The sequence below is a fragment of the Carassius auratus genome, unplaced genomic scaffold (assembly GCF_003368295.1).
Source record: "Carassius auratus strain Wakin unplaced genomic scaffold, ASM336829v1 scaf_tig00017302, whole genome shotgun sequence".
Lineage (NCBI taxonomy): Eukaryota > Metazoa > Chordata > Actinopteri > Cypriniformes > Cyprinidae > Carassius > Carassius auratus.
In genome coordinates, this window is record NW_020524769.1 from 25,523 (window position 1) to 52,719 (window position 27,197).

Below are 27,197 nucleotides of genomic sequence, written 5' to 3' on the forward strand. Positions count from 1 at the left end.
CTGGTCATGAGGGGTCACCGGACATTTATAAAATTAATTAAAAAAAAAAAGAATAACTGCATAGATCTCGGCTGTTTGTGTTAAAATGTATTTATATTGTTATACCCTTTTTTGTGTTGCATTATCCAGTGCTAGAAAACTAATCAGTTCTGGAGATCAAGGATAACATCCAAACAAAATTAGTACATCCAGTGGCAGATTTATGGTTGCACTTTATTTTACAGTACGTGTACTAACATGTACTTATAGTGTACTTACAGTGTATTTATCTAAGAAAGTTCTGGTAATGCAAGGTAGCTACATGGGGTAGGTTTAGGTTTAGGGGTAGGTTCAGGGTTAGTACCTAGGTATTACATAGTTATTGTAATTACTATAAGTACATAGTATGTACATGAGGAACAGGACTGTAAAATAAAGTGCTACCAGATTTATGTATGGACTTCATGCTTCTTCTCAGAGGTGGCACGGGTCACCTACACAAAAAAAAGTATTCATTTTTTTCACTCATTTGCTTGTCACATCGATTAAGGCTGCTACAATATCAGAGTTTCAATACACAATAATATCATCAGATTCATCTTTAACTCTGTTTATTTTGTGTTTTCTGAAAGATGAGTGTAGGTAGACAGAGATACAGCTTGTAACCGAAACTATACAAAAGCATGCAAAATAGTTGGAACTTCCTGCAGAGTGGAGCATCTAACACATTTATCTATTTACAAAATCCCCCCTCCCCCCGAAAAAAACTCCTACACTGGCGTGCAAACTTTTTAAACTTGTCTCACTTTTCTTTAATCACTTTATGCCACTCGTAGCTACACGCTACATTGTTGTCTTCTGCTTTTTTCTGGTGTACGACAGGTGGCAACCATCATTATATGCAATACCGCCACCTACAATACTGAAGTATGTTAGAGTGTCAACCAAATTATGCTGGAATATTTACGATATTACTGTATGTGTAGTATAAACATAATATCAATCTTTAAATGTAAAAATTCACAGTACGCTATATTGCAACACCCCAAACATCAGTGATATCATATCACCGTCTGGGTAGCTTAACCTTAATCTTTGCCACATTTTTCACTCCTGATGAGTTTGCATCTGGAGGTGCTGGGGGTATTTTTAGTTTTGTATTAAATCCATACCTTTCACTTGAGGGAAGGGAGAAAAAGGCAGTGTCAAAATCACTTGACAGTAACACAGGCCTCAGCTTTCCCTCCCAACTATCCCAAATATCGATTTTACATTGCAAAATTGGTTGGGGTGGGGCTATCTGTATGACCTGACCAATAATCGGCGAGGGTTTATTGACTTTTTTCAGTTGCATTTGTTGATACTGGTGGCACCAAAATTACACAGCCCAGCTTTAAACATTTAAAGTTCCTCCAATATGTTTGCTTTAAACAGTAACCCCACAGATCTGTTCAAGGAGAAAAATGTTAAAGCCAATACAGAACCACGGAGAATGAGCCAGCTATTTTCCAACTTGATTTCTTTAATCTATTCCTTAAGATGAATCTTTTCTGCTGGTAAAGTCTCCTGCAGCATCTGATCTTTCTCTTATAGTGCTATTAATCATATGCGGCTGACGTTTATGAGTTGAGCCAAGCTTGTTCAATGGGTTGCAATAAGAATTACATTATCTGATCACACATTACGCTTTTTCTCATTCAGAGACCACAGGCCATCTTCCCTGAATCATACTTACTGTTAAAGTGAAGTTAATCGCTTAACTTGAGTGTTAACACATATTATGCAAGACAAGGTGCTGCTTGTGTATGGTTAAGATTATGTTATGATAAATCAGTATTACACCTCCATTTTAGCAGGCATGAGGTTTGAGATGTTAAGCACCGTGGGATTTGCTAGTAAAGCACTCACACAGATGGTTTGTTTTATAGGTAAGATTTGTATAGATTAAGTGTGTCTATTTGTAGCATGGTAATCACATTGTAAGTACTTTATTTGTAAAAGTTATATATTTGCCAGAGTTCCAGATGTTGTGAAACATGAAGATATCTGTATCTTTATATAACCTCAGGAAGTGGTCTAAACAATGCCCAAAAAGTCATAATGCAAATGCAGTGCTGTATAATGCATTCAGTGGTGATCATGCACTTCGAACAGATATCCAAGGCTAAAGTCCTAAGATGTATTAGTGTAAGTTTGACTGATTTGTATAGAGCTTTTCACACTACAGTTAGATTGAAAGACGCTTTACAAAGATTGCTGGCTTACAAGCCCTGCAGTAAGCAAGCAAAAGGCAACAGTGACACTTTCTGAAGAACTTCTAAGTACATGAAGAAGAAACCTTGGGAGGAACCAAGGGTTCAAGGTTAGCATAATCCCATCAGTCCCTGCTGCTTGATATTGTGATTGCATTATTTGGAACCAAAAGGCATTGTTCTCCATTGATGGTGATTAGCAATGTTTTTATCGTCAACATCAGAAATGTTTTTATTTTTTTATGCAAGAAAAGATACATTGGTAATATTTTATTGTATTATACGTAAGAGGTTAACTTTGCACAAAAAAAATGTCTTTTTTTGTTTGTTTTTTTACGTATGACATGTACTTTTATGTCGTGATCATTTGGATATAAATTGGAGTTTTTATTTTGTGTTTTATTTTTAGTATTTTTTTTATTTTATTATTAAAATTATTTTTTTGCCAGCTCAGAACGGACCCAGTCATTGATTTTAAGATTTATTACTCATTTGTTGCTCATAAGTACAATAATAATTATAGTGGCTACTAATAATTAGTACTCTGTGTCATGTAATAGCTGAATGTGACAGACACTGGTTATAGCTTTGAGTGTTTTTTTTATGAGATTTTGTGATGGCAGATGGTGTAAATATGTGGGGTTAATGGTAGATATTTTATGTAGTATTCGAAATAAGAAAAATTTTATTATAATAATAATTATTATTATTAATTTACTAGGGCTGAACAGATGGAGTGTACATTTATTGTTTCCATGATCACATTTTTTTTTATTTCTCATTTAAAAAAAAAAATACAGCATACTGTAGCTCAATCTAAACACGCTGCTTACCTCATAAAAATTATGCTCTAGAATGTGCCAGATTGCTGATTTGCATGCTGGTACATATTCATCATAGCCAATGGCACGGATTGATAAATCGTGTTTCTGAGGGGAGTTGCAGCTCAGTCACATGACTCTTAGTATTTGATGACATGCTTTATGAATGCATAATCGCCTTATCAATTATTCATGCAGAACCATCACTCATATCATTCGTAATTCATAATGTATTCTAAACTTTAATTGCAGCTGTGAAAAACTGTTCAATATGTTGATCCCCATCGATCTAGCTGGCAAAACTTTCATGACCATTTCGTTTTCCACCATTTGTTCATTCCTTTTTCACTGGAGAGGAAGGTTTTATCATTAGCATAGATATTAAAACTGTATTTTAAGGCTTCTTTGTTGCAAGCTATATCTTACAGAGCACGTCTTGTACATTTTTAATGCATTCAGCTTCAGTGCTTCTATTGTAAATGACAGGGAGAGACATTAACTGAATCCTCATGATTAAAGCACTTCTTGAGATTCTCAGTTGAAAATGGACTTCAACATCTTGTTCTGTCTTCCTTATAAAAAAAAAGTTTTGCACCAATGATACGGTGCTGACAGAGATATTAATATATATTTATTCCCCGAATGGATAAATACATATCCAAACTCAAATGTATCATTCGTTCTTAATGTTTTATGTGTAATTCATGACTGTGCATTTTCCAAAGCTGTGAGAGACTGTGTATTGTGGTTTAAATTTGTGCCGTAAAAGAGATAAAAGCAGCTGCACTCTGTCTGGAGAAGGGCCTGTAGGTTTGTGCATTGCTGATGGAAAGAACCTACTAAAACTTGCGCAAACTGTAGTTATAGGATCACAATGCTTATTGTATAATTGGAGCTAGCATACTAACTTGGCCACCAAAAGCCATAAATGATTTCAGTAATTTAGCCAAGAAAAATACTATCTAACTATCTAACCATTAGACTATCTAACCAATAGACCATCATCTGTCCAATTTGACAGCATTTCTTTTGTTTTTGTTTAGTCTTTTGTAATTGGCATAAGGGGATGATCACACAGAACTTAAAAACATGAGACGCAATACAGCTACTATAGTACACAATACATAGAAAAAACTATTAAGTGAGTGAGTGACGTGACATTCAGCCAAGTATGGTGGCCCATACTCAGAATTTGTGCTCTGCATTTAACCCATCCAAAGTGCACACACACAGAGCAGTGAACACACACACACACACACACTGTGAACACACACCCAGAGCAGTGGGCAGCCATTTATGCTGCGGCGCCCAGGGAGCAGTTGGGGGTTCGATGCCTTGCTCAAGGGCACCTAAGTCGTGGTATTGAAGGTGGAGAGAGAACTGTACATGCACTCCCCCCACCCACACTTCCTGCTGGCCCGGGACTCGAACTCACAACCTTTCGATTGGGAGTCCAACTCTCTAACCATTAGGCCACGACTTCCCTTTTTATTTTATTTAATTATTTGTGAACGGGTACCATCACTGACAGAACTTTATGGCTGCATTTACACTGGCACAAATAAATCAGATTTTTGTTCACATCTGACACAGATTAGAATTTGTTGCACACATGTAAACACAAAAATCCGCACAGGATCCGACTTTGATCTGAGCCACTTCCAAATGTGGATTTTAATCAGATACATAACCAATATCTGGAAATCCAACCTACCTCTAAACGCACATATCTGAATCCCGCAAAACCCCCAATTGTAAAAAACGCAGGATTTTTTTACTTTCTTACAGTGTCTTTCAATGTCAGTTGCCTGTCTCCTCTTCCTCCCTTTTGTCTTTTCAATACAACAGCCTCTTCATTGGACTCTTCCTCATCTCTCTGTGCAGTCCACAGAGAGAAGCGCACAGCTCTCCTCTAATCAGTATAATTGGTTTACAATGTCGTTAGAGTGAACTTTAGGCCTATCAAGCTTATGGAAAATGTCAATATTGCTCCCTTTAATATTCTGTCATCTGACAACGGGCTTGGGTAGCTGTGACTTCACTTTTGTGTCGGGCTCCCTGAGGGGTTTAGAATGGCAAAATCTCATCTCGTGCCGCATTAAGCAGTTTGCTTTTAATTTAGGAGTAAAAGGATAACAAAAGGATTTCCACTGATTATCGTCAAGAAAAAAAATGTCTCTGCCAGCTTAATCCATCCTAGTGCTCAGTAAGGAATTGTGAGGAAAGCATGAATGGCTGTCTATCCGTATGTCTGTCTGTCTTTCGTTCTATCTATCTATCCATCCGTCCTTCAGTCTATATGTTGTTCTGTCCAACCGTTTACATAAATAATAAAAAAAATAGGTGTTTTCCAATGAGGCTTAATGCCATTCCTATTTGTGCTATGTGATGACCTTGCTACATAGTGAAGAACACAAGTATTTATTTGCATGTGTGATTATGTTAGCCCTTTCAACTTGCTCTGTAGACTCACACACAGAGGCACACCTCCTAACTGGTGTGTGAACAGGTGTGATGTGTTTGGAATTTCAATTGTGTTTCTGAATTCAGTTTACCTGATTATCTGTCAGGGAGGTTCGAGCTTCTGACCCACACAAACACTGCATTGCAGATTCATCAGTTTTGGTTTCCCTTCATTTTGGTTTCCTGTGGTTCAGAAGGTCATTTTCCATCATAAAGCAATTTCAGCACCGTTTCGCCAGCGTTGCTGCTGCATTTCAAATTGATTTGTTTTTTTCCCAAACACCCCAATTTAAAATGTGTATGTTTCCTGTGTTTACAAGGGGCCTGGTAAATATCGAAGTCCACTGATGAAACATCTAGTTATAACATAATGTCTAGTCATACCCCCAAATTTTTTTTTTCTGTTTACTCCAAGGATTAAACTAGATTAACACAAAGCAACCAGGGAAAAAAGGTGAAAAGTGGAACGTGGCTTCGTTCAACCCTTTACCAATGGAACATTTGCCTTGTAAACAATTTCTTACACTTGCCGTCTGAGTTGTTTGGCAACTGCACCACCAAATTACAAGAGAATTAAGCAGTGTGCACCCCATGATGCTTCAATGATGATAAATGCATAGATGAGTTAGAATACCATATTGCACTTGAGGCTTTCCACTCACCTCTATCTTATGAAAGAAATGGCAGCACAATTGCATCTGTAGGCACTGAGCTGGATCAATGAGTTCATTATGTTATTGTGGCAGATGACATGCTGGATGGAAACACAGGTTATGATATAGTACAAGAGCTTTCACTTTGCCTTTCATCATTTAAGCCTTATGTTGCAAAGCTCCCATTGAGGAGATGTTGTGTAACTCATAAAGGTTAGAAGCATGTTCTGTTCAAGAGGTTTATAGCTGATATTTGTGGGTTTATCAAACATATGGATTTTAAGATATGAGTAATACAAATGCAGGGTGTTCATGTGAATACAGCTTTTTTATAATTCATAATTCATTCCCCAATTCGCACACCTTCACTAACCTGCATCTCGGCACCTCGTCCCCTTGGAATTATAAGGTTCTATCTGACATTTTTGTCAAAATTGAGTTATTCACTTATTCTTATTCTGTGACAATTTATTTACATTATGTGATGTTTTATTTTAAGGTTTGTACATTTTGGGAATTTTTTTATTGAAAAAACAAAAAGGTTCTATCTACAGAAGTCTATGGAACACAAAAACTTTGAAGCTCAATATCTCAAAACTACTGAGAACGCAGATAGAACCTTATAATTCCAAGGGGACGACGTGTAAAAAATGCAGATGCACTTGTTTTACATTCCAAACATCATTTTTTGAATATTTTTTATCTTCCTGAAAATATCTTCTGTAACCAGATATTTTTCCTCTTTGTTTCCTACCTGTCTGATTATAGTCTGTTTTATATTTCTATAACGATATCATCTTCAGGCTTGTGTAATACCAGCAATTACATTTAACATTAAATTTACTTCGATTAAATTGTAAAAAAAAATTATTTAAAAAAATTTAATTACTTGATACTTTCTGTAAGCTTGCTCACTTAAATCTCCATCACATTTTTGCCTGAATATAACAACTCTTTTGCCTACAATTAAGTGATTTATATTTTTTTATTTCATTTGAAAGTATGAGATGTGTTTTTTTTTTTTGTTTGTTTGTTTTTTTTATTTTTTTTTTTCATATTCAGTCAAATGACATTTGAACATTTGACATCAATCTTTGTCTGTTTCCAAGCAAACCAAACAAGAGTCAGGCACGACAACACAGAATGACAATAAATGCAAGCCAAACAGCAACATCTGATAGAGGTGGACATTTGTGTCTGGTGACTGTTGTGTGAACTCTCGTCCCCTGATTGAGCAGAGCCTTAACGTTGCAAGAAACCGATTGAAACCGCTTCAGTGGCTTACGTGAGCACACCGACTCCTTTCTGTATACCCCACAAATGATGCTGTCACCAAAGGAAGTAAAGCCTCTTGTCTCTTTACCAGAAGCAGATCTTATCAGACTGGCCTTTCATGGTGCCAGGCAACTGGCTTAAAGAAAGAATCCTTTTCCACTGGATTAGCAACAAAACACTTGTTTGCAATGGCCGTTTTGTATGCATGCATTAAACACTGCATATAAACCATTTGGTTGATTGATGCAGGTTTTGTTTATAGTCTACAAGAGAATGGGGATTAGTGTAAGGCTCCACAATGCACTTCATTCATCGCGTAATTGTTTTAAATGAGACCATTTTTCTAAATTAACATATTTATCTTTTTTCTAAGAGTATGTTACGTTCACACTATCCAACTGATTGTTGCTTATTATTGTATTCTATGAAAGAAAGTAATACTTGTAGACGCTAGTGTTTGTTGTGGTCTATCTTTACACACTCGTGTATACAAAATACAAAAATTTTATATAATTATATATATAATATAATATAATATATATATTATTATATTTTATATCAGTATAGGACTCCCTTGAAAATTAGTCACACTAATGAAATTAGGAAACACTAATGTTATTTTATGTATTTAGTTAGTTTCTTTTTTTTTTTTTTTTTTTTCTTGTCTTGGTGGTACTGGGGTTTGTGATTATTACATGGACATTGAAGGACTGCGTATAATTCCTGGAGTAACATACATTTGAATGATACTATAATTGAAAACAGCATATCTGTGTACCTCACTACAAATTTTGAAGGTGGCACACACTTTATTTTGCAATTTGATTAAGCTGCCGTGTTCTGTATGACAATATCATCGCTCCATTAACAGCAGAATTGGAGTGGCACACGGGGGACACTGCTGCTCTAGGCAACTGCCAATATCGCCTGTGCCAGAATCCACCGCTGAGTATCCTTCATTCTTTCCACAGATGTGTGTAATGATAGTTAAGTAGGCATAAAACCTGTCCTGTGTTTCTGTAAGTTCCCTAATGACTGAAGGTCTGTGCCAGGGGCAATTCTAGGATTTTAGTCTTAAGGGGGCTCAGATCCTGACCTGAGCATGAGCTTATGTGGTTAAGAAGAAGAATTATTACGTTAAGTTTGAATCTCATTTGACTTCATTTTTTTCATGTATTTGAAATATCATGTATATGAGTAACAGTTGTAATTGGTTTTATTTTATGTCTGTGACTTTACTGGAACGGAGAATGGAGTGTGACAGCTTTGAACGGTTCTAGGTGAAACATTGCCATCAGCTTATGACTGGGTCCATCTTTGACTAGAACAGGTGTGTCAAACTCAATTCCTGGAGGGCCGGAGCTCTGCAGAGTGTAGATTCAACCCTAATTAAACACACATGATCCAACTAAACAAATCCTTCAGACTTATTTGAAAACTACATTGGAGCAGGCTTGGAAAAAAAACTCTGCAGGGCTCTGGCCCTCGAGGAGTTGAGTTTGACACCCCTTGGGCCCTATAATACACCCGGCGCAAGATGCAGCGCATGTATGTTTGCTAGTTTCAGTCTGGCACTGTTCGCATTTTCCCGTCCAGCGCAACGTCGTGTAATTAGCAAATGCACTTGCACCCATTTATGTGCCCATGGGCTTGCCGGTCTAAAAAAGAGGTGTGTTCAGGCGCATCGCTGGCGCATTGCTATCTTAAGGAGCTGAAAATGACTGCGCCATAGACTAACTCAAAGCTGGTCTAAAGTCTGGCGCAATGTTTTTTCTTTGTTATTTAAAGAGCGTGTTAGTATAGGCGGGTCCACAACACGCGTACACGCTGCTTATTAAACATAGGGACGCACAGCAACACACAAACATGCCAAATATTACAAATTAAAGGATTGCAATGTGTAATCATTTTTTGTAGGCTAATTAAATATATATATATATATATATCTGCGTTTATATCTTAAAATAGGGCCCTTTGACTAGAAAGAAGATTTTAAAGGGACAGTTCAACCTGAGAAGAAAATTCTTTCATTTACTTACCCTCATGTTGGTCCAAACCTGAATTTTTTTTTTTTACTTTTTTTTTGTGGAATACAAAAGAAATTTTGAGGAATATTGGTAACCAAACAGTTTAGGTTACCTTTGACTTCCTTTGGCTAACCATTCTTGGTAACACTTTATTACCAATTCTCACTATTAACTAGTTGCTTATTAGCATGCATATTACTTGCATATTGCCTGTTTATTAGTACTTATTAGGCACATATTAATGCCTTAACCTGCATGAGCATATTCTAGATCCCTTTACCAGACCGCGTACCTAAACTTAACAACTATCTACTAATTATTAGTAAGAAGCAAATTAGGAGTTTGTTGAGGGAAAACTTAGTTAATAGTGAATATCTGTTTCCTAATCTAAAGTGTTACCCAATTTTGGTAAATAGAGAAAGGGATGTAATAACCTCTGGTTACTATGGCAAATGTTTAGGATTTTTAAGGATACTATCAGCCGAGTTAATCACAAACCCTAAATAAGTTCTAGAAATGTCTATGGTCTGAGCAGCTATCAAACCTTTCGGTGTCTCCCAGTTCTGAGATGCTGCTTCCCCCAAGCTCATATCTGACTTCCTACTCTGTCAGATCACTTCATAAGCTCTGGCATCTGACTTGATTTCTCAAACTTCCAGAAACTCACATAATTTTCTGAACATACTGCCTTCCTCACTGAAAGTAGCATTTTGAAGTACCCCGTTTTTCCAAACACAAGGGTCAGTTTCAGTTCCCTGTCAGACTGGATCAGGTTGTGTGAATGAAGCAAGAGTCGATACTCCCATGCGCAAACATTTCTTTTGACAGGAGCACTTGCAATCCCAGCCCAAACCACGTTCCCCGGGCCACTTCAAAATTGCACTTATTTTATCATTGCTGTACTCTGAACAAAACACATGTGAGTACAAGGCAACAAAGCACTGAAAAACTCATTCTGCCTCACTATAATTTCTGGGATGGCCTCACTTATTCAGATTGCAAGGCAGTTGTTAAACTTAAGGGGTCGGTCATATTGCTCCAAAGTATTTTTTTTTTCCCAGAACTGAATGAAAGTTAGGAGAAGGGCATATGGGAGAAACGAGAAGTCTCGTCGAGTGTGAATTCACATCACATCCTGGGCTGCCTCACCGAGGAGGGGGGTGTATGTAGGTAATTTACTAAATGGAGGCAGTAACAGTGGTGATTTATTCAAAATATGACACTGGTAATATCGTCATAACATGGAGCGGCATGAAGAGAATCGGCAAGGGGATGTTAAATAAATCAGCTGGGCTGTGTTGCTTTATGTTGGTCTTTCTCCTGCACCAGAATACATGATGGATATCAATACACCTGGTTTTACTGTCTGTTGTTCCATTAAATCTACATTTGATAGTCATTGTCCAACTTACAACCACAACAATGTGGGATTTTGAATTAAAGCTACGAATGGCTCGACTCAGCTCTGTCGATTTCACTTTCCAGACCCGCCATCACACAAGCACCGCACACTCGTGCTGTCTAGACCAATCGTTTTGAAAATGCCAGATCTGTATTAACACACGGTGATCTTATACAGCAGCAATATGTCCTTGTGGTGTGTTTGTGTGTAGTAAAATATTAACTGAATATCTTTATATAATAATAGTAGGTGATGTTTTGATTACTAACTTTGTGCTTTTGTTACTCCATTTTTCCCCAATGTTCTGTGGTTTTATTTCTCACCTTTAGCTGAGTGTGGCTCATCTGTCATCAACAATGAAGGGATTCTGCTGTCACCGAATTACCCCATGAATTACGAGAACAACCACGAGTGCATTTACAGCATACAGGTGCAGGCTGGGAAAGGAATCAACATTTCTGCCAGAACCTTCCATCTGGCCCAGGGTGACATTCTGAAGGTATTTCTACATTTATCCCAAATTTACACACCAAAAGTTGCACAGAAGTGCTTCTGAAGTGGCATTTAGGTGCCTTTACATAGACTGTTCAATGCTGCTCAGAGGTAGCTTAAATGCATTTACAAAGCAATTACAACTGTATATTTAAGGGACTGATGTGGATCTGAGCAGACATTATTTAGTCTGGCTTTTAGTCTTGGCATTGTGCCTTTACACTGAATTTTGAGCTGGCACAGAGCAGCCTTAATTTGGCTATGTAGTTACAGGACTGCAAAAACAAAACAAAAAATAAGTAATGTCATGCTACCTTTCTTTGGAAAAACATCAAAAGACTCATTTACTCATTTACTCAACTTACTTTCTTCAGTAGAATGTAAAAGGTAAAACTCTGAAGACTATCTGAGACATTATTTTGCAATATACTGTACTTAAAGTGAAAGTGGACAGGGATTGTCAAGCTTTAAAAATTATTTGAAGTTGCTATAAAATTTTGTGCGTAGGAATCATGTGTTATGGTTCACATCTTCCAAAGTCATATTATAGCTTTCTGTGTGAAACAGACAAAAATCGAAGTTGTTAATCACTGAAATCTTCCACTTCAGAAAGCTTTTAACTGTATAACAACTGGATCATTGAGTCAATGGATTGAACTCTGGATCATTATATGTTCTGGATGAACCATTTACATTTTAAATGAATGCATTTGGCAGACTCTTTTGTCAGAAGTGAATTACAGTGAACGCAGTATAAAGCTGGATTTCAAGAATTTCAATTAAAAAAAAAATCTACTATTTCAGTCTCTTCCACACACATAAATGGCTTCAGTAAATGTGGTGCATAAGCCTTATAGACCTCTTTTATGAGGTCTTTTTGTAATTTTTTTTTACTAAAATACTCTAAGAAACTATATAAAGGTATAAATTACACCAGTTTAAATTATAATGTTCATGAACGTCACATACATTTTGTTTTTTCCTTTCGTCTTAAGAATACAGTATGTGACTGAGAGAATGCTGCAGATGTTGCTATACACATCCAGATAAACATAGAGCAAGAATACCAAGCCTATCTTAAAAAGGCTGTTCAAACAAAATCTTGTTTGGTCTGGCTATATATACAGTAGAACAAACAACAGGCAGCATTTTCTTTTTATCTTATTTTTGTTTGTGATATACATTTGATCTTATTCCCTTCCAGATCTATGATGGTAAAGACAACGCAGCTCACATGCTGGGGGCCTTCACCGGTTCATCTATGCTGGGTCTGACCCTCATCAGCACATCCAATCACCTTTGGCTGGAGTTCTACAGTGATGCAGAGGCCACAGGAGAAGGCTTCAAGCTGGTCTATTCCAGTAAGTTATTACACTGGCTCTATACACTGCACACAAGGACTTGACCTTAGTTATAAAGAAATGCTATTCACTCCAAATAAAGTGCCCATCTTAATTATTAATGAATGAGCGATATGGCAAAAATATCATATCACTTTTTTTTTTCAGGAAAATCACAGTTAAATCCATAGGTTTTTCTTTCTAATTATTATTATTAAGTCAATGGAGACCGACAACTGTTTGGTAACCCACATTCTTCAATGTACCTTATTTTGTGTTCAGCACAAGAAAGAAATGAATACAGTTTTGGGACAACATGACACAGTGTGTAAATAATTACAGAATTAGATTTGTTGGTGAACTATCCACGTAAAGCTGCGGTAGGGAACTTTTGACGCTCTAGCGGTTAATAAACAGAACTGCTTGCGTCTTGCGGAAGAACATCGTAGCTGGAACTACTTCTCTGTGTTTATGTCTATGAAGAATCACAAAGGTACTGGGTTACTCCGCCGCGGTACCCCCGAAGCAATCTAAAATAAAATGGATCCATTCTCGCTTATTATATACATTTTTCTAAATTTTTAACACAAACAAAGTTACGGACCACAGCTCTGATTGGTTATTTTTTACCGGGAGCGATGGAGTTTCTGCAAATGGCAATAGGACCACTGGGAGGAGCCAGAGGAGCTTGATTTTTTTCACAGATTATCTGTCTCATTTTCTACTGTCAGGATATAATGACAGGTTTAATAAATATGTAAAAAAATATTTTTTTACTAAAGTTCCCTACAGCACCTTTAATGACGGAAACATGTTGTTGCTTTAAGAGCTGCACGCAGCCATTTTTCACTTTCCACTTTTTACTTTCATTTTAGAAATAACCAGCTGTAAATGTTGTGTGGTTTTGAAAGTATAAGCACAATGAGATGTGAAAGATAACTTAGTCCAGTAATCAGCAGCTATTTGACAGACTTTTTAGTGTGTGCATGCTTTAGTTCTACAGTCCATGATGGCGTCCAGTTTTAATTTTCCACCATCCAAAATTGTGATATTGAATACCCCTACTTGTATTGCATTTAGTCACATCTGCAATCTCTAGAAATATTAGGAGGGATTATTTACTAAATGTAATTGCATCACTTCGTACTCTTGCTCAGTTCCAAAAGATTTAATATCCACAGAACTCAACAACCAATAGACAGTATTTTTTTTATATACACAGCGAGGACATAACAAAAGCTTGAGAACACCTGAAACAATCAGCTTTTGGTCAGCTCAAAGGGATTATGGGAAAGTGGACCAGGAGAAACATGACTGTCTCTCCACTGACCTTGGCTTTGTTGGCCCAGAGCCAGAGTTGTGCAGGCACTTTGTCTGAATTCGGTGCGCTTTAATGCCATTGTGCTCGCAGTGTGGGATTCAACAAGGTTTTAGTTCCACTGGGGGGTAAAGTATTAACCTGCTGGTGGGCTATCTCATTTGAAATCGACTAAATCCCTGTCTGTCTACGATTCCATTCCCCCTGAAGGATTAGCCATTTGAGTGTATAATAAAGGTCAGAGAGAGCCAGAGAAGCCAGGCCACCTCCACAGTATCTAGATATTGTAATTTAGAGGGCTCATCCAGGACAGGGGGCGAATGCAGCTGATTAAAATAGCATTGTTTATTTGGCTGAGTCCTAATCTCAACCCAAGCGTGCTGTGAAACTATGACCTGTAATCAACTAGCAATCAAAGCCGGGTGTCAGATTTTAGTGAAGTTGTTGCCTCCACCTACAGTTGATGCTAAGTGCTGTTGTGTTTATCTGTACTTAACAACTTGCAGCTTAATGGTGGACCGCTGATAAGCTATACAAGTTCCCATGTGGTCATCTTAAGAGACTTTTCTTTTTTTTTTCTTCTTTTTTTTTTTTAAGAGCAAAGAACTCTGAGATAAGAGGGTTTTGCCAAACCATGAAGACACCCTCAATCTTTGTAAAACTTTAATAACTTTGTCAAAGTACGGTTGATCATAATTTGTTCATGTTACAGAGCTAAAATGTGGTACTTTATAAATGTTATTGAGTTAAAAAAGCATCATGTAATGCTTGACTCATCATTATATATGTAGTAGTTCTTTTAGCAAAATTCTATCAATAGTAATTGAAAAAATGGCAAATGCCATCAAAAATTGTAATACTACTGTATATATAAATATATTTATGTATATGAAATCATAAAATGCTAGTGTTTGTTAATAACTAATTAATGAAGGTTACTATGAAAAGGAAATTTCAAATTCTGTGATATACTGAGTGAGCTACCATGTGTTTTCGGCTATTTCTGAGTACTGGCTGTTTAATTATAATGAGTCATAGCTGCACAATTAATAACAGGATGTGTCGCGCAGTGAGAGTGTCTGTGCTTTGGTTCTGATTATGGCTCCAAATTAACCAAGCACTTAATCTTAATTGTTCTGCCTGCTTAGCAAGAGACCGTCTCTGCCTACCAGCCCAGTAGGATCTTAACTTCAAATTGTTGCCGTTAATGATCACATTAATGGCAAACTTCCACAGCTTTGCCACAGAGCAGCATGAAAATATCAGGCGAAGGAACATTTCAGCAATCATCGCTGTAATGACCTCATAAAGCTGAATGCAGTTCGGTTTGTTCATAGTGCTCCATTTTTATCATTTTTGACAGGTTTATACAGAGATGTTTTACTAAACGGCTTAAGAACAATAAAAGCACTCTTCTTAAGAAAAATTTGACATTGTCTTGAGTCAAACAGCCATCAGTAATCTAACAGTCATAATGTCTTGCAGGTTTTGAGCTCTCTCACTGTGAGGACCCCGGGGTGCCCCAGTTTGGCTTCAAGGTCAACGACCAGGGCCACTTCTCTGGCAGCACCATCACCTACAAGTGCGACCCCGGGTACACACTGCACGGCAGCGGCGTGCTCAAATGCATGACAGGAGAGAGGCGGGCCTGGGATAATCCTCTTCCTTCCTGCATCGGTAAGACTTCAGAGGCTCGAACTGGGTAGAAAAGATGTGCGGTAAATTATTAGTGTACTTTGAAGCAGGGTCGAAGTCATAGATGAGTATAATCAGAATAAGTACAGTCTTTAAATTCTCTCAGCTTTGACTATTGTGTGAAAATACATAGTCCCTGTTTCATAAATCGCTGGGGATAAAAGCCTTTCCACGTCAATAAATTTTGCAGCCTTATGATTTTGCTGAAAAATGCAAGTGATTTCTTTGTAATAGCACTGCTATTTGTATCCTAGTAGCCTGGTAAAGCCAGAAAATCCTCAGTATGGTGCATATTTGATGTCGTACAGTGGACGTGACTTGCAGGGTAATGCATGTTCTATTATTTTGCATAGTGTGCTTATATGCAAGTAACTTCATGAAAAAGTGACTCTTTGCATTGATCCTGATCAACCAGAGCTTAATGTAACAGTTGAAATCTTGTGGGTGATTTAAAGATTTCAAGGTTGTGCTGTATACTGACATTTCTGGTGTTGTACCTGAAGGAAACGGTCAAAAAGCAAAAAAGTGCAAATATATGAATGTTGTAGGTTAAAATAACAACACAATCTAAATTAACATATTACAATTTTAACACCTTATTTTAATTCTGACTATTAACTAGCATGCATTTTACCAGCATATTGGCTGTTTATAAGTACTTCTTAAGCATATATTAATGCTTAATGGCTGCATATATTAATATGTTAATGCCTGCATGACCATATTTTAGACCCTTAATCCTCTGAGGTCTGAGGGGATTTTGGGGCTCTGGAGAAGTTTAGACATGCCCTGACACTTGTGCTTTTTTCAGTATCTTAAAAGCATAACATCTTAAAAGCACAGTGTTTTGTTGTTATTACAAGAGTATACAAATAAAGGTAGTAATTTAGGTTCTCTTCGGTGTTACCAGGAAAAAATGCCACAAAATGTGTTAGAACTGGACTTAAAATAAAGTGTGACCCAATTAATAAATGTAATATTTACAAGATGACATTATAAAATCATTTATTGCCAATTGCATGAGATTACATTAGATTACATTTTCATGAGGTAACCTGCAAAAAAAAAAGAAAAAATTGGTTATGTGTACTGTGCTACACTAACTGGCACTTGTATATTCTCAGTGTTCTCTCGTTGGTCTGATTGCTTCTGTTGTTCTCATTTATAAGTTGCTTTGGATAAAAGCATCTGCTAAATGATTAAATGTAAATGTAAATTATATTTAAAAATATACTGTTGTAGATTTTTTGTTACTCATTATTTCTTTTGACATTTGAAAAAATCAATACAGATTTCTTAATGCAAACAGATAAATTAAAGGATGACAAAACAGCACATATTCGTATTAAAAAATGATTGCTTTACCTTTTTAACATCCTTTTATAGCATGGAGAATTTTTTGTTGTCATAGAAACCACATTTAAACTTTGGTATTGGTGAATATGCATCATTCCAGCCTTATCTCTCCTTGTGGTTATCATAACTGAGCTCAGTGTTGCTCTCAGCTATTTGTCATAATTATCGAGGGCTGCGGTATAAGCCTCTCCACATTTCTGTAGTTAGAAAAGCTGCAATATTGCTCATATTTTTCACAAGAAAGAGAACAGTAGAGCTTTTAAAAAGGCCACATTGTGCTGCCTTAGTAGAACTTTAACCTTTTGAAGTAAATCCTTCTTAAATTAAAACAAATGGCAAATGTTTCTTGACAAAATTAGCAGTGGTGGAAGCCCCTCGCCCCATCTGTGATTGATGGTGCAGGTTGTTAATATTATAGCTGATGCAGGGGGTCGGGGATGAGCTATGGAGATTATTCTTCATCAAGCGTAGCACATGAGGGGTTGAGATAGGACTATGTGCTGCTATTACGTCCTTCATTTTCCTGATGAATGGTGATTATGGGGATTTAGCCTCCAGTGAGTTGGATATTGGTATGTCTACTGACCCCAGATCAGATTTTTGCTCACTATTAGATTTAGTTTTAATGAGGTCTAATTAGACTCAAAGCGCTCGTCCAAATTGCTTCCTCAAGGCAGACGTAGATGAAACACAATGCCTCTCTTGTGTTAAACACAGAGATTGTATTTTACTCACATTTGTCTAATTTCTCCATCAAAACCGATGGTAGGCTTGCAAAATTCTAATCAGCCTCGAAGTTTCAGGCTGATACTTTTCAGGCGTATCTGCCAGCATTAATAATACATACTTAATAATGTGAAGGATATTTCACTTCCTTTGACAGGCGAAATGTGCAGGTCATTTGATGCGACCTTTAACAAAAGTGAGATATATCAAAATAGTGAGAAGGCGTATCCTTTTCGTCATTCCTTTTTTTTTATTACAGATGAAATATTTAACTTTTGTTATATTTTTTCATTCAAGTCCACAGGTAAAGGGTGTGAATGAGACCTTCCAATTCACACATTTCTGCAGAGGAGGCTACACCGCCGCAATGCTAAATCAGCATTCCTTTCGGCAGCAGTGCCATAATCTGTGGGCTGAAGCGCGCAGTCATAAACACACCTAGCGTTAGACGGCTCAACATGTCATGTTGTCATAATTGCGCTAAGAGAGGACATACACATTTTCAGCCTCAAAACCAGAAGGCCCTGTCAACTCCCAATCTTCCTGCATTGATTCTCAACGCGTGAGCAGCCAATCAGGCGGGATTGAGCACTCCTAACAGTCCAGTGACACGTGATTGAGCCGCTGCTTTGATGAGCGATGAACATGGCAGGATGTTGGTTTAGCGAGAGGCTGGGGAGGAATATGCTTGGAAGACGCCTCTATTCTGGATGTCTAAAAAACACTCTAATGTTCAGATTAATCAAGTCGCAATCTGAACCCTGTTATTCAAGCTTCATTGAGCTGTGCGTCCATTGTTTGTCATGTAGATGGTTTATGCAAATGAGGCTTGGTGACAGGAATTGCTGAAAAGGGAATCATTAAGAAACTGTGCATGTCTCTCTCGAAACTGTTCCTCCCGGCCCTTGCCGTTTTTTCACAAAAGGGAGAATGGGAGAGACAGGATAGGGGAAGATCGAAAAGGGGTCTGAGGGGAAAAGAGAGAGCCTGCAATTAAAGTTTCCTAATAAAGTGCTTGTGAAAGCCAACTAATAATGAACCGAGTGTAGAGGGCTAAAGTGGCAAGTCTGAATGCCATCAGGAGGCATCAAAATGGATGTCAGGCTCATTTGTTCATTTGATTGATGCTCTGACTTGAAGCTGACGAATCACCTTGGCTGCTTATAGAGAATTTGAGGAGAATAGAGGAGTGGTGAAACAGATGAGGTTCCAGTCATAGCTACCATTGTTTTGCATACCTTCAACTATGGGTACTTTTGACGCTGTGGACTTTTAGATATTAAACTTCCTTAAAATACACTTCAAAGTCGGTATAATACAAAATACAACTAAACTTGGTCATTTCATAGCTAGTATTTTAATAAAATAAGGTGTCTGCAGGTGCAGTGTGAATTGTATATTTAATATATATATATATATATATATATATATATATATATATATAGATATAGATATAGATATATATATATAGAGAGATTTATATAGATATATATATATATAGATATATATATAAAGATATATATATATATATATATATATATATAGATTTATATATATATATATATATATATATATATATATATATATAGATAGATAGATAGATAGATAGATAGATATAGATATAGATATAGATATAATAAATATACAATTCACAAGGGGTATACATAATTGCTGTTTATTACATAGACAAAAAAAAATATATTTTTAATTAGCATTACTTTTAAAATTATTTTCCAAATTATTTGTTACATGAGGTCAACATAAAAAAAAGTTGCTGAGTTACAGGCTTTATCAACATATATATTGATCATATAAAATAAAATACGAGATACACAGGGATGCTGGGAGAGGTAACTGGTTCAGTGCTGTTTAAAAGCTAATGCTGAATTATTCAGCTTCAGTCGTTCAGCTCCCCTCTTGGTTTTTATATACATATTTTTTCAAAAAATAAATTGTTATTCTGCACATTCCAGAAACTTTTTGCACTGCATTTAGATGTCTGAAAACCTCACGGTGCTTTATTGATCTACACTGTTTTTCTTTTTTTTTCTCAGACTGCCCCACTCGTGTTGTGCTTGTTTACCAGGCACCCCTAATTATTTCAGTGCTCGACTGCAAATCTTCTGGGGCCATGATGTGTTTGTACAAGTGTGAGAGTATGCATAAACTGACTACTGTTTAATTCTTCTCCTCAATTCTCTTTCTGTCTCTTCCTCCCACCCCATTTCGTCCTTTGTTTTTCCCCAGCTGAATGCGGTGGACGTTTTAAAGGGGAGACATCAGGGCGCATTTTGTCGCCAGGTTATCCGTTCCCCTATGACAACAATCTACGTTGTACCTGGGTCGTCGAGGTGGATTCGGGCAACATCATCAGGTGCTGATACGTATTTGCTTCCAGCTGTCCATCTGCTGTCCGTCTTCCTCTAGAGTTAGGTATTTGGACATTACTGAGCCAATAAGAATGCAGTCAGTGAATTCAGCTGAGACTAGAGGTCTTTATCTATTAATAAAGCTCTAATGGCAGACCTGGCCAGAGATGTACAGAGAGAAGAGGAGACATCAGATGAGCTGATGGTACCTCGTAAATCTCTTTGTTTACCTCCTGCATGGCCAGATTCATTCTAAAGCTTAAAACGCTGTTGCACTTTTAATGTTGCACTACAACCTAATCATTTTTCTTCTTTCCAATTCTCTCAGCAGCAAACTCTTTTTTAAATCACATATTTATTATTTGTTCATCTGCGGCTGATGTCTCAATCAGACCAGATTGCTAAAGTGTTATCAAGGACCGCCGCTCAGAATGGAGATGTGATTGTTTTCCTCCATTATTGAAGCCTGGAGCATAATATTTGTGATATGATTGTCTGACACTACCTTTGTGTGATTTATCACAGCTCTACAAAGAGGTTTAAACATTCATTTCTGCTAAATCAAGCAAATTTTTTATCTACTGTATTCCAAGTATATATAAATAATCTGCTGAGCGATTTAAATCTGGAACATTTATATTTATTTATATTTATATATATATATATATATATATATATGTTATATATATTTTATATATTTGTTTTTATATTTATATTTTCTCTTTTCATTTTAATTGTAATTAAAGTTTTAGTCATTTTGTTGTGTTTTTGTCTTGTCTTTTGTTTTTTAATGTCTATAAAGTTTTTAAAAGTTTTTAATTCAGTTGGTATATCAAGTTAAACTAAATGAAAATATTGACAACTAGGTGATTTTTTTTTTTTTTCATTTAACATTTATTTAATTTCAAGTTACAAAAGTGTTTTTAATGGTTTTCGTTTTAATTAACTATAATAACCTTTGCATGCTTTTTGTTTTATGCAAATAATAATGAACGGCACATCTGTCGTATGTCAGATAATCCTTTGTTTCTGTCACTGTACATTGTGCATCTAATGAAGCATGACTTGTATGACTGGATACATCTACATGTATTTATTTTTATATTAACAGCCTGCAGTTTTTAGCCTTCGACACTGAAGCGTCCCACGACATCCTGAGGGTATGGGACGGTCCTCCAGAAAATGAGATGTCTTTGAGGGAGGTGAGCGGCTCTCTGCTGCCTGAGAACATTCACAGCACCCTCAACATGGTTACCATTCAGTTCGAGACAGACTTCTACATCAGCAAATCTGGATTTGCCATTGAGTTCTCAAGTGAGTTGATTTATTTTTTTTAGCATTCTAATTAGAGTCCTGTATTTCAATTGACAGCATACAGTAACTGCTCCTAAGGTGTTAATTGACTGTTAATTGGTTTGAATGTGATTACAGGTTCAGTGGCCACGGCCTGCAGGGATCCAGGAGTGCCTATGAACGGCAGTCGTAATGGAGATGGTCGGGAGCCTGGAGACACTGTGACCTTTCAGTGTGATCCTGGCTATGAACTCCTGGGAGAAGAAAAGATTACATGCATACAAGTGGAAAACCGCTACTATTGGCAACCAAGCCCTCCTGTCTGTATAGGTAAGGGCTTATATTGGAATTTCATTAAAGGAATGAATCTGTTAGAATGAGTATTTGGCTTTAGAATTCGACAGACTTTACCCACTGCTACACAAAAGAGACACTGCATTCAAGCAATAATATTAACCTGTTGGCCTGTTAATGGGTAGAAAGTCACATGTCTCATGAGTTTCTATTTCAAATCTGAAGAAGATACCATGAAAAATTTGATTCCTGCAACCATTTTTCTGAGACTATGTCTATCCCCCCCCCCCCCCCCCCAGAACTATGTCTAGTCTAGTCTAGAGACTATGTCTAGTCCCCCCCACCTAGAACCCTACAAACAAAAATAGTGTGTAGGGTTCTACAAACTATTTTACTCATTAAATAAACATTACAATTAAGTAGACAAAGTTTATTGAAAATTGGGTAACGTAATGGGTCAGAATGGGTAAAAGCGCTGGATTATGTTTAATTTATATATAGTTCCCCTATTTTAAAGAAAAACTGTTTTAGAATGATTTGAGAAAGTGTTGAAGTCTTGTTGAAGTGTTGAAGTCTTATGCTTTCAAAAGGCATGATACACCAAAGTGTACTTATTTGTGCCGATCTGTAAACATTAGACAAAGCCCCATACATAAGAAGTATTGTTTTACTCATTTTCAAAATGCATATTCATGATTTTGAGACATCTAAGTCTAAGAGACATCTAAGAGTTAATTGGTACATATTGTTTTAGATGTTGACAAAAGAACTTGTGTCTAAAAAGTGCTCTAAAATTAGGCAGTTTTTACCAGCCCATTCTCAAGAGTTGTATGCAAACTGAGGGACCCGACACCATTGAGATTCCTTATCATCTCAGTGACATGAAAGTGTGCCCAAATGAGTGAATTTCAAATTACGAGATGCAGATTGTCTCTTCCGTTCAAAAGATACTTAATTTTGGTAGCATGAAAGTGAGGGTACGGGATCTTCATTTTATCTTTTCATATTCTAAATAACCTTTCTCTCTTGCTGTAGTTCTCATTCTCATATATAAGATATGAGCGCTTTACATGGCCCGGTTCCTCAGAGGAGCTTAACATTTTCTCAATATCTCTGCCTCTGCCTGTTCACTCCAGCACTCTTTCTCTGGGCTCCTGGTTCGCTTGCACAGATGTTCAAGCCGCATGTTTTAATAAGAGATTCTCCTCATGTGTCACTAATGCCCATATGCTGCTGATATGAGTCCTCTGTGTTTTCCCAGCTCCGTGTGGGGGCAATCTCACTGGTTCCTCTGGGTTTATTCTGTCACCCAACTTCCCTCATCCATACCCACACAGCAAGGACTGCGACTGGCTCATAGCCGTCAACTCTGACTACGTCCTGTCTCTTGCATTCATCAGGTAAACGAACCTATAAACTACTTTGTATGGCTGTGGTATTGCTTTAGATTATTGAATAATGGGACCTTTTTTTAAATAATAATATTTAAAAATATATATTTTTTCTTATCTATTAATTATATACTTTCTATGTTTTTAAAAATGAAAAATATTCTAGAACTTGTCGCGGCTAAATTCTTATAAGATGTGTATTAGACAATTCTTATGCACTATTTATGGACAATCAGATTTTAGCAGTTTCAGGGTAGCATTTGTGGCCGAATTTAGTAGGAAGACTGTATACTTAGCATAGGTGCTCAGGAGGTTTTGTGAATGCAGACAGTGCAGTTCTTTGTCGCAAGGTTAATATCAGCCGAACCTTCTGTTGTGTTGGGGTCAGCGAGATTTAAATGGTGGCCGATGAGACAGTAAGAAGCACTATCGGAAATAATCTTGCGGTGCGTATATTCCTGGCCTTTTACTTGAGCTATAATATCCCAAACTGATAAGTTCACGAGTTCATTTAGAGGCTGCTGTGTCATAACGCTGAATTCAAAAAGAGCGCCCACGGTGTCCTTCGACATGGCCGCAGTCGACATGTTGAGTAATTATGTAGCCGCGACTGCTATCACTGTCTGAATTAAAATGCATTTCATGTCAGGGAGAGGTAATGAGCCCAGCTGGAATTCTTTGCTCATTTTGTCTGTAATGAACATGACAGTGGTCTTTTTTTTAAGCTTCCCCTCGTCTAGCCTTAAAGGTGTAGAGCTGTGTCTCTACCTTGAGTGATGTGAACAATTAATCTAAAAGCAGGGTTGATAAATTTCCTTCATAGTCTAATCATGTTGCTAATTATGTCCATTTTTCATTTAGCCAACACGTAGCGATGCTCAAGCCACAAGCAGGATTCTCCGTCCAGCCGGGGTCAGCATGGGGTTAAGTTCAAGTGCTGTAGGAGTTTTTGACAGTCGCCATAGTCATCCCTCCGTGTTAATGCAAATAGTAATGCTAGCATGCAATACACTTCCACCTGGATCAAAGGGTGTCGTGAGGGTCTAGTCCAGGCAGGGGTCTTGGAATATTAAGCAGGATTCATACGCACTCAGCGAATAAAAAAAAGTGCTTAGGTTTCAACATTTCTCCCTCTGTATTTATGTTTCTCACACTCGCACTAGCAGACTTTGAAATATCGGCGACTGTTGAACGTTTAAACTTTGCCCCTTCTTCCCTTTGACTCATCATCTAAGAGCAGTTCTTTTAATGACAACAATAACTCCAAAACAGTCTTCCGTTCTGCCTATGTGTCACAGTTTACAACATTTATCAAAACAGGAGCTGCAATTTGAGGCTGTTTTGTGAGTTTCCTGTGCCTAATATTTTTCAAAACCTTCACAGCTACTAGTTAAAGCCATACATCAGCCCCAAAACAGATGATGAAGAACTTTTTTTCAGTTTTTTTTTGTCTTGTTTTGTTTTTTTACCCAGCCCAGCAGGTAGTGTCTTTCTCATGGTTGGCATTACATTTGAAGTAGCATCTTTCTCATTTAAATTCCGTCCTCTCTGAGTAAATAAGCATGTTGGAGTTCTGCCAGAAGGGCAATGTCTCAAACAGGTTTCTAATAAATAGCTCTCTTTCGGTCCCATCTCAAAGACTTTCATTACACAGTCCATTACTGGCTTATTTCTCCTTAAGAAGTCCACAACATGAAATATGTCCATAATGAAATTGGAACAGAACCATATACTCACACAACCCCTCCGAAAAATGTGACCTCTTTTAGCAACACTACAAATGTAAACCCAGCCGGGTGTCTCTGTATTCAGCAACAGTACAGTTTGTGCCATCAATCTGATTACCACAGAAATAATTGTTTTCTGATTCACAGCTACAGAGGGTATGGAGTGGGGAAAAACCCCAATTCATCTGTTTATGAGAAATTAATGGCTTTTTTAATGTGTTGTAAAGGGTCTTATCCTGTTTATGAATTATCCTATAATAACCCATAAGTAGTGGATTCCGACGCAGTGAAGTGTGGAAGGCATGTTTAGCATTCTCTCTCTGCATAATAAGGGAAAAAGAAGGTGTAAATCTGATTCAGTCCAAATCCATCTCATGCAAATGACTCCACTGATGGGCGAGACCCTATCATTGCACCTTACTACAAATGAAAAGGTGCAAGTGTTTATATGTGGTACTCTCTGTCTTGGCAATCTGAGATCACAGCTGAGATGCTGATACTGCGCTGGGAGTTTTTACATCTGAGTTCTAGAAGTATGCGAATGCGTGGTTATTTATATGTTCGACCTTAATGTGCAGCTGTTATGCAGGCCATATGGACAATACAAAACCTACATATTACGAAGCAAGTTAGCATGCATAACAGGGATTTAGGTGGACAAGTATCTAATCGGCTCTCCTCTTTTTGTAATTCCATATTATTTTTAAGTAGTTTTGTTGTTTGGTTGGAAGCAACTAATTAAAACCACATTACGAAAGTTAATCGATTTTAGATATTATGTGAATAAAATTTCATACACACACACACACACACACACACACACATATATATATTATTTTTGATGTTGTAGTTGGTCTACCTCTCTGCTATCACTCTAAAGCAGGCTCCACTTGCTTTGTACATATTTTACTTTGTACTACCGTCTGCAAAGTTGATCTCAGGACTCGAACATCCAGAGCACAGTCTGGCTTTTGATCCCTCTATTCAGAAAGCTCCTCTTTGATCATCTATCCTAGCTTCAGCATAGAGCCCAACTACGACTTCTTGTATATCTACGATGGACCGGACAGCAACAGCCCACTGATCGGGAGCTTTCAGGACAGCAAGCTTCCGGAACGAATAGAGAGCAGCTCCTATACCATGTACCTGGCCTTTCGCAGTGATGGCTCTGTCAGCTACACCGGCTTCCACCTGGAGTACAAAGGTAGACCCTGACATTTCAAGACCCTAAATGTCTAAACCTTTAATTAAATACAGTATATTACACATATATTGGACAGCTAAGTTGAGAAAAAGTTAATTTAATTGTGAGTGGTATTCAGTGGTTTACGATTGAAAATAAATAGGACCATCCCTTTTTAATTTACTCACTCTTACCTATTTTCTTTTCCCTCATTACATAAAATAGAATTTTGTAAAGAATTACAGTTATATAGTTACCAGACGAGCTTACAAACCCCCGACAAAGTATTTTTCTTAGAAGAAAAATGTGTTCACGTTGTAAATAAATCTCAGTTTGAACCAATAACTGTTCATTCTGCAAGCTAAGATATGCCTAAAGTGATTTTCAACCCTTGCTTTTCCTGCACCCTTCTCTCCCATCTCGCACAGCTAAGCTGAGGGAGTCATGCTTTGATCCCGGTAATGTGATGAATGGCACTCGGTTGGGCAGTGACTACAAGCTGGGCTCCACTGTGACCTTCTACTGTGAGGCAGGCTTACGTCCTCCAGGGCTATTCCACGCTTACTTGCATTATGGGTGATGATGGCAGGCCTGGCTGGAACAGGGGGGCTGCCCAGCTTGTCAAGGTAGAGTCTGCAAGTAAAAATGGATGTGTAAGAGAATCTCTGCGAATAAACAGTTTGGAACTGCTGCTGCAGACCAAACAAAATTAATCAAACTCGTAAAATGACTTGAGCATGCTGCGCTAGCCAAGATCAGTTCTATCAAGGCCGGTGTCCTCAAAAATAGCAGTTCATCATGAACGTTGAAGCACAAAGTAATGAGTGATCTGGGTGTTTGTGTGAACAGCACCATGTGGAAGTCGCTCTACTGGGACAGAAGGAACCGTGCTGTCACCTAATTTCCCGAGGAACTACACCACGGGACAGAGCTGTGTGTACTCTATCTCTGTACCCAGGGAGTTTGTGTGAGTAACTGTAAATCTGAAACAAAATTGGATGCAGTTTCGAAACATTTAGCAAACGGAACAAAGCCAAAACATAGTGGAGTTATACCTTTAATGTGTTTGGTGTATTGCGCATTGAAATTATAAGGGCTTTTTGTCACAACAATAGTACTTTGGGTGAAATGGAGCATCTCT

At 37.4% G+C, this 27,197-nt stretch overlaps 1 protein-coding gene across 1 annotated transcript in view; it reads left to right on the forward strand.

Moving 5' to 3' along the window:
* Positions 1-26,580, forward strand: part of LOC113075617 (CUB and sushi domain-containing protein 3-like) — a gene marked incomplete at its 3' end in the record, with an annotated part of 43,675 nt that extends 17,095 nt beyond the window's left edge. Inside the window, exons 12-20 of the mRNA XM_026248299.1 lie at positions 11,202-11,371; positions 12,569-12,725; positions 15,508-15,699; positions 20,047-20,173; positions 21,280-21,482; positions 21,600-21,791; positions 23,017-23,155; positions 25,890-26,077; positions 26,485-26,580. Coding sequence (XP_026104084.1) covers positions 11,202-11,371; positions 12,569-12,725; positions 15,508-15,699; positions 20,047-20,173; positions 21,280-21,482; positions 21,600-21,791; positions 23,017-23,155; positions 25,890-26,077; positions 26,485-26,580 — 1,464 coding nt within the window. The remainder of the gene's footprint in view (positions 1-11,201; positions 11,372-12,568; positions 12,726-15,507; positions 15,700-20,046; positions 20,174-21,279; positions 21,483-21,599; positions 21,792-23,016; positions 23,156-25,889; positions 26,078-26,484) is intronic.
* Positions 26,581-27,197: the final 617 nt, after the last annotated feature.